Raw genomic sequence first — 11148 nt, 5'->3', positions numbered from 1 at the left:
GGTCCCTTCCAGCTCCTAGTAGGAGCAAAAACGTGGACTGTCTGTAGGTCCCCGAGGGCCAGATTGGGAAACGCTGCTCTAATGACATGGGGGGCAATTTGAGGACCTGTCAATGCTGTCACATCACCAGAGAACAGCCAGATTATCACCTGGGATAATCCCTAAAATGGGGGCATCACTGTCCCGGCTTCAGCAAGACACAATGCCGGATTTTCCCGAGTTAATGCTCAACAGTATAAACGGCTCAGTTGGTCCCCCTAGATAAAGCTGGCAGGCAAACTGAGCAGCATAATTATGGATTTTTCAGAACTTTTAGGTCCTGTTTTATATACAGATCTAACATCTGAGCAGGTAGGTTGTGTAAAAATGTAATGAATGGATTAGTAAATGCTATTCAGCCTTGTTCGTGTTTATCATAGACAAACGTTTTGATGGTAGCTCAGAGGAGGACGGTTATGGTTTATGTAAATATGAGGTGCATAGTCGGTTTGAGGAGCTTGAAGACAAAGTCAGCTGTTCAAATCCTCCTTGATCCACCCATTATTTAAAGTGTCAAAGCCCTTGAAGGGCTGTACCCTTTCTCCCTGGCCTCTGTCCCTCTCAACCCAGCAGCACTCTGATGAACGCACACAAATGATTTGGTGCCATTTTAATCCAAAGCCATCATCTGCAGTGTATACCCTATATAGCAGGATAATTACTGAAGGGATTCGGCTTAATTAGCTCACTCAGAGGAGCACACAGCACTGGCCCCTCTGGGCTGTGAACCCATAACCCACTGGATACACATGCAGTGCCACCTGCTGCTGGGCTTCCTGTCTTTCTCCCCCTGGAGCCGTTCAGCTCAGGTTTTCCTCCCCCCCATCCCAACCCAAGGTCACCTCTACATGCAACGATGGCTCTCCAAGGTCAGGTGCCTCTGTTTTCTCTCTGAAGTGGGCTCTAGACTCAGCCACAAATGAGTGTTTCAGAGCATCACACTGAAAGTGGACACGTCTTCCAGAAGAAGCCACACACAAGTTCCTGTAGTTCAACAAATAGAGCATTGTAGTGACAATGAAAAGGTTGTGGGTTCAAATCCCAGACAGCATGTGCAAATTATTACTCTTCCATCTACTGTAAGTTGTTCTGGCTAAAGATCTCAGTAGTACCTGTCTCTCTAACCCTGAGAATAAGACATAACTTTTCAATAATACCTTCTTTGCATTCTCTGCCTCAGACAACATATAAAATAATAGTGTATTGAAACTTCAACTCCATAAAATGCTGCCTCAGGTGACAGCTTGATGGACTGGTGTCCAGTGCCGGGTATCCAGTGCCGGGTATCCAGTGCCGGGTATCCAGTGCCGGGTATCCCAGCTTGCCTCTGTTTCCTGGGATCTGCTGCCAGCTCAGTTAAGGGAGCTGGATGGAAGGATGAGAACTATAATACTGATTATCTGCTTGGTGATATCCATAATCTTTACATTCATACACATATTGATTTGCTATTCCAAAGACAGATACACAGAATGATCCTTAATTTACACTATTGCTACTATCGGCAAATGTAACATATATCATTTAATACTTGTGCTTATTTGCAGTAACTCCAGTTGATACAATCAGGAATTGCTGTATGTTTAATTTTAGCTAATGCTTAAATCTTTGTTTTGTGTTGAAACGTTTACTGTCAATAGACTAAAATAATACAGTAACATTCTGAGGAAACATCACCAGCACCATAAATAAATTGCTGGTTGTAAGAAGACAGATTTTGAAAGCCATTGTGTTCATTTGTATCATATGTAATACAAAGTTAACTGTTTCATTTGATTGATAGATTGATTGATTAACGCCATGAAATCCCCCCATTTAACTAGTATAAAGTTGGTAGGAGAGGAAAGGCATTGTGTTGTTTTTCATCAATTTAAAAAAATGTGGCCTATCTGTGCACCACGTATAATACCAAAGCCTAATTGTATCAACTGACCTCACCCAGTGGTCCAAGGATTGAAAATTGATTGTCGTATTTCCTTAAATTGCCAGCTATTTAAAAAAAAAAAAAAAAAAAACACTTAAACAACATTAGAGCATCACAAGAGTAACGCTAGAAAGCTGCGTTCGTTTTAGTTTGGTTAACAGCGGTGATTTTAACAACCGTATCGTTTCCGCCAAGTCAGGTCGGGTTTGTTCCGCTTCCTATCCACCCGAGGCCCCTGGGCCTTTGCCAGCCTTAACCTTGGATCCCCACCGGAGCCGCTCGCGAGGGGAAAACTGGAAAAGGAGGTGGGGGGAAGAAAAAAAACCGAGAACCCGGCGCATTATATGCTTTAACATGGCTGGCAAATCCACGCCGGTTAAACAAACTTAACCTTCATTTTGCGAAACCGAGCGAATCAAAGGGCTGAGAACGACCCGCGCAAGTAATTACCGCCGAGGGAGAGCAACAGAGACGCGGGGATGAGAGGAGCGGGCGCGGGGAGAGGGGCCAGAAACGGAAAAGGGGAATCATTTAAGAAGATGAAGCATTTTTAATGAGTTTGCCCAGAAATTGATTTTCCGTTCTAATCTTTTATTTATATGCATCCTGAGATCCCTGTCCTGCCCAGCAAAGGGTCAGTCAGCTCTGAACTCTGTCAGTACCCCCACTCCGTCAAACAACACCCCGATGCCCAGGGAAAATGGTATTTTAGCAAAAGCAAACATTGTCCTGTCGTGGCTTAAGGGGCGAAATAGCTGTTTGTTTTAAAACGTGGTCTCCTTTGCTAAGCAAGAAACGGCGGAAGCATAAAAAGGACTTAAAAAGAAAAAAGCAAAAAAATTAAACTACGAGACTGAGAGGACAAAGAAAACTATTCATTATGGAGATGTTTGGAATTAATTACGTTAATTACATGTCGCGCAATTTTTAATATGTGTGCGTCATTATTATTACTTAGTGCAAATACGTTGGAAAAACTACAATATCCTAAGTCTAGGCGCGAAATAATTTCCAGCCAAAGCACAATCTTAAATCGCTGTCACAGCGCCGATTTTTTTTTTTATTCCAGTCGGACTGGTCTGTGAGACGCGGTAGGGATTCTCCGTGGACAGCTTTGGGCGGGGGAAAACCGCAATTTTTCCAGTGTCAGTCTGAATATAAACAACGTTATCATTACAACAAATATAAACAAACATTCTTAGAATATGCACATAACGACAGTATTAACATTGTTTAAACATCTAGGCCTATGTTGTTAGTTTTCACAATATAAATTGTAAGTAGTGAAATCACCATTTAAGTAAGTCATTTTCATTTATCATTCGAGTCAAATGGATTTTAAATGGATTAATGCCGACCACCAAACGGGCCTGTAAACGAAAAACACATGAATATCAGAAGATACTGTTTGTTAAAAAATAATATGGCGCGGATCTAGCCAAACGGGGTACAATATTAGACCTCCGGAAAAAAACTTTCTAATATTACATCATTGCGAATAAATGCTGTTTGATTTGGGTTTATATAGTGTTAAACTTTAAGACGGGATAGGGTCGGTTGCATTATGTTTGTGACACAAGTATGATTGCACAAATGCTCATCTTAAGATCGTGCTATGCCTTGTATAACTGATTTGTGTATTACTTTGTTATATGCTTGATTTCTTTGCGTGGGAAAAATCAAGACAACAGTTTAAAAAAAAGAACCAATGTACAGTGTACATGCGAAATTTAACAGGATTTTAACGGCGGTCTAGGAACTATCCATGTTTTGGATCTACAAACTAATCGGAGTGACTGTGGCGACAATGTGATTTTTAGTTTAATAAAGACATGCTGTTACAGCATCAGAGCCTCAGTTATCTCATTCCACATTTTTTAAACATATCATTATGAATAAAATATTATTGTAGTACTGAGATTATCGTCCCTATCCTAAATAAACACCCCATTTTAATAATAATCGCTAGTATTTAATACCCACCCTAAAAAGAAAAGGATAGGCTAATACAATATAAAATTCTTTGAAGACCTGCTTTAATATAGAACTGTTCTCAGAAAATCGGACTAATTTTTTTAAATGAAAACAAAGTTTTAGCGGCAGCGCTGTAGTCGACACGCTTAACTGACAGTTTAAACTTTTAAAATATGGAATCGCAGAGCATTAGTCCTAATTATTATTATTATTATTATTATTATTATTATTATTACATTTTCTCTTTAATATAAGTGTATATTTTTTTTTATCTGCCAATGCATCGCGCATGTTTGGCGCAGGACTCTGACACATGTGCTCTCGTTGCCATCTAGCGACATCTCATCAACCTCAACATGCGTCAGAAGTTTCACGCCATTCATCCGCCCAGCTGAATAGAGCTCGCGCTCCTCTCGATCAGGTATGTTCGCCTGCTTTGAATGTAGTCGAGTGTGGGTCAGAGCTTTGAGAGGCGGCCTCCTTTGAACGACAGCTTACCCTTCAGTAAGATGTGATGTGTCTAACTTTCATTGAAAACAGGCCTACAGCTGCCGAGTTGGATTATTCAATTCTCCTTACAGAATTTGTAATATATTTCAAGCCAAACTATCTCTATGAAATATACTACTATATTTATAATTCTTAGACTATAGACTGAATACAAAAGAATGTGCAGTAAGGTTAAACGCTCGTTTCAAGAATAAACACGGTATGCAGGGTTGTTTTGAATTTTGTAATATTTGATATATGCCACTAGAGGGCAGCATAGGATCACTTCTGTCTCAGAGCTAATTGACGTACTTAACGTCAATATAACAGCGAAATTGAAAGTGTCATTTCTCGCATTGCGTGTCAGCATGCATCTACAAGCGGGAATAGACATGTAACGATACATACCGGTACACACCGACGTTCTGCGTAATTGTGTCCTGAAAAATTTGCCGGCGATGCCTGAGCCACGCACCCCTACCCCATGGCTCACGCGCGCCAGCAGCACCAGCGTTTATCGCCACCTCGCGGCTGGGTGCTCCGGTCAGGAAACCCCCGGTGCTGTTAGACGATGGCTCTTGGGATCAAAATGCTCAGGCGTTTCTGTTTATATTTTATTCTTTTATGTAATTAACAAATGCATGAAAATATACTCTCCGAGAAAGAATAAATACACAATATTTCTTTATGAACAAATGCACAATTTACAAAAACCACAAAGGCAGGGCGCTTCTAGAAGACGTCAATGAGTTGTTATGGTCATTAGTAGAATTACATTATTATTATTATTATTATTATTTACATTGGTAGACACATTAAAATTTAGAATCCAGTCTCTCTCTCTGCATATTAATTATATATATTTTTAATTATTACTATGCCTTTCCAGAGATTTGTAGTCTTTTTTTAAATACACTGCTCTGTTTTGTCTTGGCCACTGCATTTGTGGGACAAAGTCAGTCTTCATTTTGCCTTTATAAACACACTTATGTAAGTCATCATCAGTATCACTACTATTGCTGTCTGATTAGAGAGGAACTGCTCAGCAAGGTAAGTAAGGTAGGGAGCCACAGTGCTTGAAAAGCCCTGTTCTGTACTACAGTCTGACTCCGTGTTGATAGGAAGCTGCTGGAACGGTCCACAGGCACGAAACTGGGGGGGGTGTCTTTGGTTTTCTAAGGTGGGAAGTGGTCTGTATGAAAGATCCCTGGCATTCTTGGGCTTGACATTAATGTACTCAGTTCTCATACAGGTTTTGGGCAGTCAGCACCTAGAAGGGAGAATGGCTCCCCCTTGGGGTCAGGAAGTGAATGACATGTGCAGAACCAGGCAGGTTATTAGGCAGGTGAGGGCGTGGCCAGTGTCGCGCGAGGCCAAGTTCAGCGGGGCGAGGGGCGTGGCCGAGCCGGCAGGACGTTCCCAGGGGGTGCTGACAGTCCGGCGACGCTGCTCCTGCTGCGTCAGGGGGGGCTCCACCGTCACATAGCCGTTCGTTATCCTGATGTTGGCCAAGGGAGTGGTGCTGCTTAAAGACAAGCAGACAAACACGGACGGTGATAATAACGAAAAACAGACGCGCAGAGAGGAGTTTATTTTCATGTCCTGCCTCAGATTGTTATTCTAACTTTCCCGCTAAGCTATCATGTCTTCCTCCAAAGTGGCGGCCAGTCCTGCACATTTATATGGGACGTGTGCTGGGTTGTTTACAGGAAGTATTGCAGTTAGGCAGCACGCTTGTGGGTACAGCTGAAAATCCTTGTGAGATTAAAACCAGTCCCCTACCCCCCCCCCCCCCCCCCTCACTGCCCCTACCATCCTAACACGTCCTTATCTGGCTGTCAGCCTGCCCTTATGGGTGGGGCCCCGGGGCCTCACCTGGCCTCCATGCGGACCCACAGGTCGCTGAAGAGCCGGGGCCGGCTGTGGGCTCGCTGCTGCTTCCTGGGCCGTTTCTGCCGCCCAAACTCCTCCAGCTGGCTCAGGCTGTCGGGCAGGAGCAGCTGAGGCAGGCCGTCCCGGCCCTCTCCGGGCCCCGGGGAGCCGCTCTCCCAGCCTGGGGGGTCGTCGGTGGCACCTGTGTCCCCCTCCACACCGGGGCCCGCCATGACCTCCTCGGAGTTGGCTGGATACCTGAGGCACAGAAGTTTGGGGAAACGGAGAGCAGAGTGAGAGGGGAACATCGTTGTGCAAGCGGAGCTTGTTAGACGGCCCAAGAGGGCGGGACCACGGCAAGAGACGCCATTGGTGAGACACCCCTAGAGGGCGGGACCACGCCAAGAGACGCCATTGGTGAGACACCCCAAGAGGGCGGGACCACGCCAAGAGACGCCATTGGTGAAACACCCCAAGAGGGCGGGACCACGCCAAGAGACGCCATTGGTGAGACACCCCAAGAGGGCGGGACCACGCCAAGAGACGCCATTGGTGACCTATTAGCTATAATATAAAGGCAGTGTTCTGAGCACGTGGCAGGCTAAATCCAGCATGTGCCAGTGTAAACCCAAACACCACATATGGGGCACGAACACTGCCCATGTGATTGTGTGAGGATGTCGCCGTGGTGACACACAGCCAGCACCAACATCAGCCCGTCAAAAGGGGTTTACAAGATGGAGGAATGTTCCATAACCTAGATGGGTGGGGGTGAGGGCAGGTTCAGATCAACACCGGCTGGCCCTGCGTTAATGGCTTTCCTGGCAGCAGGGAGGATGGGGGGAATACCGCTGGCATCCCCCCCCCAGCTCCACCGCCATGTGGCAGCAACTGTTTACCTTGAGGTGCGTAAAATCCTGGCCACCATGTTGCAGGCGATACGGGATCCATCATTTGTCTTGGCTGGCTGCTACTGCAGCCAATCAGGAAGGAGGAAATGCCTGTGGGGGTGCAATACCCCCATTTCTGGGCCGGCGGTACCCAGTGTGCCACCTTTGTGAATAATGTGCACTAAGCACCACCCCCACCAGCTTGACTCCCCCCCTCCCGTCACGTTTACACGAGACGTGGTCAGGCCACGCAGAGACGGACGCTAACGGCGACGGTCATGGTGTCGGCACTCTGCCATCCCGGGAACAATGGGCCGCCATGCGTTTCCTCGAACCGCCCGCCGGTTTTTCCCACAAAGGTCCCCGGGAGGCCGGATGAATCAGCGACAACGGTAATTAGCGGTGAGAGACACAAAAGCGAGGCGTGACTGCAGTGCACTATTAATCGACTCCCCTAATTAAGTCTATGGCATTTTCTCCACGGGGCGGTAATGGCTAATGGCGGTGTTTATGCGGGGGTCAAGCATCCGGCCCCCTGACAAACCAGTAACACTACCGGTTTGCTCTTTCGCAAAAGAGGCTGTGTTTAAATACTTTAGCCCAAAGTCTTCAGGGGGTCGTCTGTCCTGCAGGCCGAGGGGGATTTCTGACATGAGGTCTGACTTGGAAACCGCATCTAAAGTGTCGACCCACCTGACAACAGCAGCCTGCAGATAATCCCCCCAAGGGGGCACTTGGCGAAAATCAAACATTACAGTTTCATTTATCATGGTTCTGTAATTTTCATCTGCATCAAGCCGGTGTCTCATAGCGCAACAGTCCGACTCGGGGCCGGATAAATCACAGTGAGCATTCTCCAGTGGCCAGAGAGTGATGGCGTTGGGTCCTGTCTGCTCATTGGTCAATCTGAGCACATGTGGAAGTCACAACTCACTCTGTGATTGGCTGTCCTGGGGCCGTGTGTTCCACCTGGTAGCCTTCCTGTCGCAGTATGTCCAGCACGCTGTGGTTCCCCAGAAAGTGGCCTGACAGCGAATGGAGGAGAAACACAGCGGGTCAAGCGGCAGTCATGGAGAAGCTCCGTTCGGCAGACGCTGTTATCAAAAGTGACATACAGTTACGAAACCGGGGTCAGTCAGTCTCTGGAGAAACTGCAGTGATGTCATGCCGCCAACCAGGGGATTTCGACCCAAAAACCATCTGATCAGAGGTACAGGTTCTAATTCGCTGGGCCACAGTGACCTGGAGAGCAGCGGGGAGGGTGAACGGGGGGCAGAGAGCGGCGAATGGGGGGTGACGGGACAGCGTGCACCTCCAGCTGCTGGGTGCTACGCTTATGACGTGTGCTGCAGGTCACACACACACACACAGGTTTGTACTTATACCTTTGTGGGGACTCTCCATTCATTTCTATGGGGAAAACTCTAATCCCACCATGACAACCTTAACCCCTACCCAGCCCTAACCTTAACCATAAGTAACCAAACTAAATACGGGACTTTTGGCATTTTAAGTTTTTTGATTGCATTCACAGATCTTGTTGGGGACCATTTTTCAGGTCCCCACAACGTCAAAATTCACAAAGCATTTTATCTTAGCACTAAGAGTACTCCTAAATCGCATTAAAAGTTTTAGAGTTTTTTTCCTAAAACCGATTCACAAAGTGGCTGAGAGGAGCTTTTATTTAGGAAACGAGCCGAATCCCTAAGCTGAGCGTGAGACTCCGCCAAGCTAAGATAAGCTAAGCTTGACTGCAGTAACCATGGGGACTAGTAGATAAGAGGCCAGTATGTGCTGGTGAAAATGTACGCACGACATCCCATAAACACAAATACACTGGAAACCCCTTATAGTGATCACTGTTATAGTGATGAACGGCTTATATGGATCAAAAAGCTTGGGACAGAATCATTCCTGTACAAATACTGTATAATTCACTTACCAAATAGTCCACTTGCAGTGTTCATTTTGGGTCTTTTTATACATGACAACATATGTAAAAAATTAAAACTATGGCAATTCTTTTTTTACTGGCCTACTTTGCCTTGCGGTAACCTGTCTGCTTCTGGCTTAGCTACCCGAGGCTAAGACTGCATGCGCAGAAAACATGACGGGAAAAAGAAAGTAATTTTCTCTCAAACGTGAGCCAAGGAGATGCAGCAGCGAAACTACAATGCGGTATATTTTATGTACAGTTCTGTACTGTATTATGGCGAATTTGAAAAGCGCCTGAAACAGCTGTACTGTGTTTTGAACGTGTCTATAAAATTCAGTAAATAATGACATTGTCCGTTTTCTTACGTTATATTCATATATTAAATAGGCTATACAAATGTCAATTAGATGGTAATCTGCCTGAGACAAAATAAAAGAAAAAAATGGTTATAATGATCACTGTAAGAGTTTTCCACTGTATACGATTGTTGGAGATGTTACTGTATCCCTCACCAGCTCCACAACAATCCGTATTCCCTCACGACTGAGGCGGTATCCTTTAAGTAATTCAGCGTTCGTTTAATGTTTCCATGACGTTGTGATGTGGGTTGGCTGCAGTCGTTTTGCGACTCTTTGCGGGTAGGTCTTAGTGACTTAACCTTTTTAGTTCAGACTTAGGTGCGACTTTTAGCGCTAAGCGGCTTTGTGAATTGCTCTTCATCGAAAAAATTAGGAGTCCTACATTTAGGATTGACACGCCCATAATTTTTAGGAGCTACTGCAGGCAAGTTAGGAGCTACTTTTAGCTTTAAGATGCTTTGTGAATACGAGCCCAGGTTTTTATTGTAACCTCCTGAGACCCCACCCATTCATTTATGTCCACTGTAGTGGACATTTTATTTTTGCTGATGTTAGGAAACGTATTTATTCCTGTTGTGTACTAAAGAGGACATGCTGTGAAATTAAAAATAAAAATAAATTTGAAAAAATCTAAATTGTAAGATGTCACAAATAAACTAAAATTGAAGGACACTTTTTTCCTTGGGTCTCAGGAGGATATTGTGGGGGGCATTTGGTCCCCACAATGTAATTTAAACCTAATCCACACACACAGCAGAAGCACATCAAACACGAGGTCTCCGAGCAGACGCCCATGAAAGGCTTTTTATTTCCAATAGAATCCCCGTCATTCGCTGCGTCACTCATCCCCGCAATAACCGCTAATGCCCCCCCCCCCACAACCTTAAAAATGATGCTCTGAAAGTACTCAGGGCCATCATCTAAAATCATCATATCTTCATCAGGCTGGGAGGTGTCGGTCAGATCAGAAAGGCAGACCTTGGTGAGCCCCCCCCCCCCCTCGCACCTTCATCCCCGTGGCAGCATGGGGGTGGGGCCAGGTACAGAACAGGCACCCTGTTGAGGGGCTTGACCTGGCAGCCCTGGGGGGGGGGCAGTGCTAGCCAGCGAATCCAGCGGCTGCCTGAAAGCCCCTCACATTGGTCACCGGCCCCCACTCAGTGTTGCCCCCCCCCCCCGGCACACCCCCCAACAAATTTACTCCCCTAATAATTAATTCGTAACGCTCTTCTGTACACATACACCACTCCACCGCAGTCGAGGGGAGCGAAATGAAGCAGAGCGGTCTGGGCGGGCGGTCTGGGCAGGCGGTCAAGCCGGCGGAGGCAGCAGAGAGACGCCCCAGCGGCCGCCAGGTCAGCGGGGAAAGTGCTTAGCTGGCGGTTTGAGGGGCCGGGGGACGTGTGCGGCCAGCTGAGCGAGCCTCCCTAACCCACCTGTCACATCAAGGCTGCAGCAGAAGCAGAAACTCCTGCTACTCCGAGCCGTAAAAATGTCAGCCAATGAAACTCGCTGTTGGTGAGCCAACGGGCCAATTAATTAGATACCTTCATACTCCGTGTTGATTTTCACACCACAGTTAGCTGGAAATATATGCTACACGATGAGTAAGTGTTTCTACAGTCATTTACATAATAACTGACCTAACAGGATATACTATCTCCT

At 46.0% G+C, this 11148-nt stretch overlaps 1 protein-coding gene and 1 long non-coding RNA gene across 3 annotated transcripts in view; both read right to left on the bottom strand.

Annotated features, from left to right (window-relative positions):
- Positions 1–886: 886 nt before the first annotated feature.
- On the bottom strand, positions 887–2014 carry LOC111860184 (uncharacterized). Its single transcript, XR_002841979.2, has 3 exons — positions 1973–2014; positions 1197–1404; positions 887–1023 (listed from the first exon to the last, which is right to left on the bottom strand). It is a non-coding gene; the product is annotated as an uncharacterized lncRNA (long non-coding RNA).
- A 3012-nt stretch (positions 2015–5026) lies between these two features.
- The window catches only part of trabd2b (TraB domain containing 2B), a 48948-nt gene continuing 42826 nt past the window's right edge, over positions 5027–11148 (bottom strand). For both annotated transcript variants that reach the window (XM_072699917.1, XM_023844132.2), the window contains exons 5-7: positions 8123–8213; positions 6302–6556; positions 5027–5948 (exon numbers count right to left, since the gene is read on the bottom strand). In XM_072699917.1, the coding sequence (XP_072556018.1) occupies positions 5726–5948; positions 6302–6556; positions 8123–8213 (569 nt within the window). In that variant the 3' untranslated portion in view covers positions 5027–5725. The remainder of the gene's footprint in view (positions 5949–6301; positions 6557–8122; positions 8214–11148) is intronic.

Source organism: Paramormyrops kingsleyae, chromosome 15 (assembly GCF_048594095.1).
Source record: "Paramormyrops kingsleyae isolate MSU_618 chromosome 15, PKINGS_0.4, whole genome shotgun sequence".
Taxonomy (NCBI): Eukaryota; Metazoa; Chordata; class Actinopteri; order Osteoglossiformes; family Mormyridae; genus Paramormyrops; species Paramormyrops kingsleyae.
Note: the sequence above shows the minus strand (reverse complement) of the source record. Positions and strands in the feature narration are given on the sequence as shown.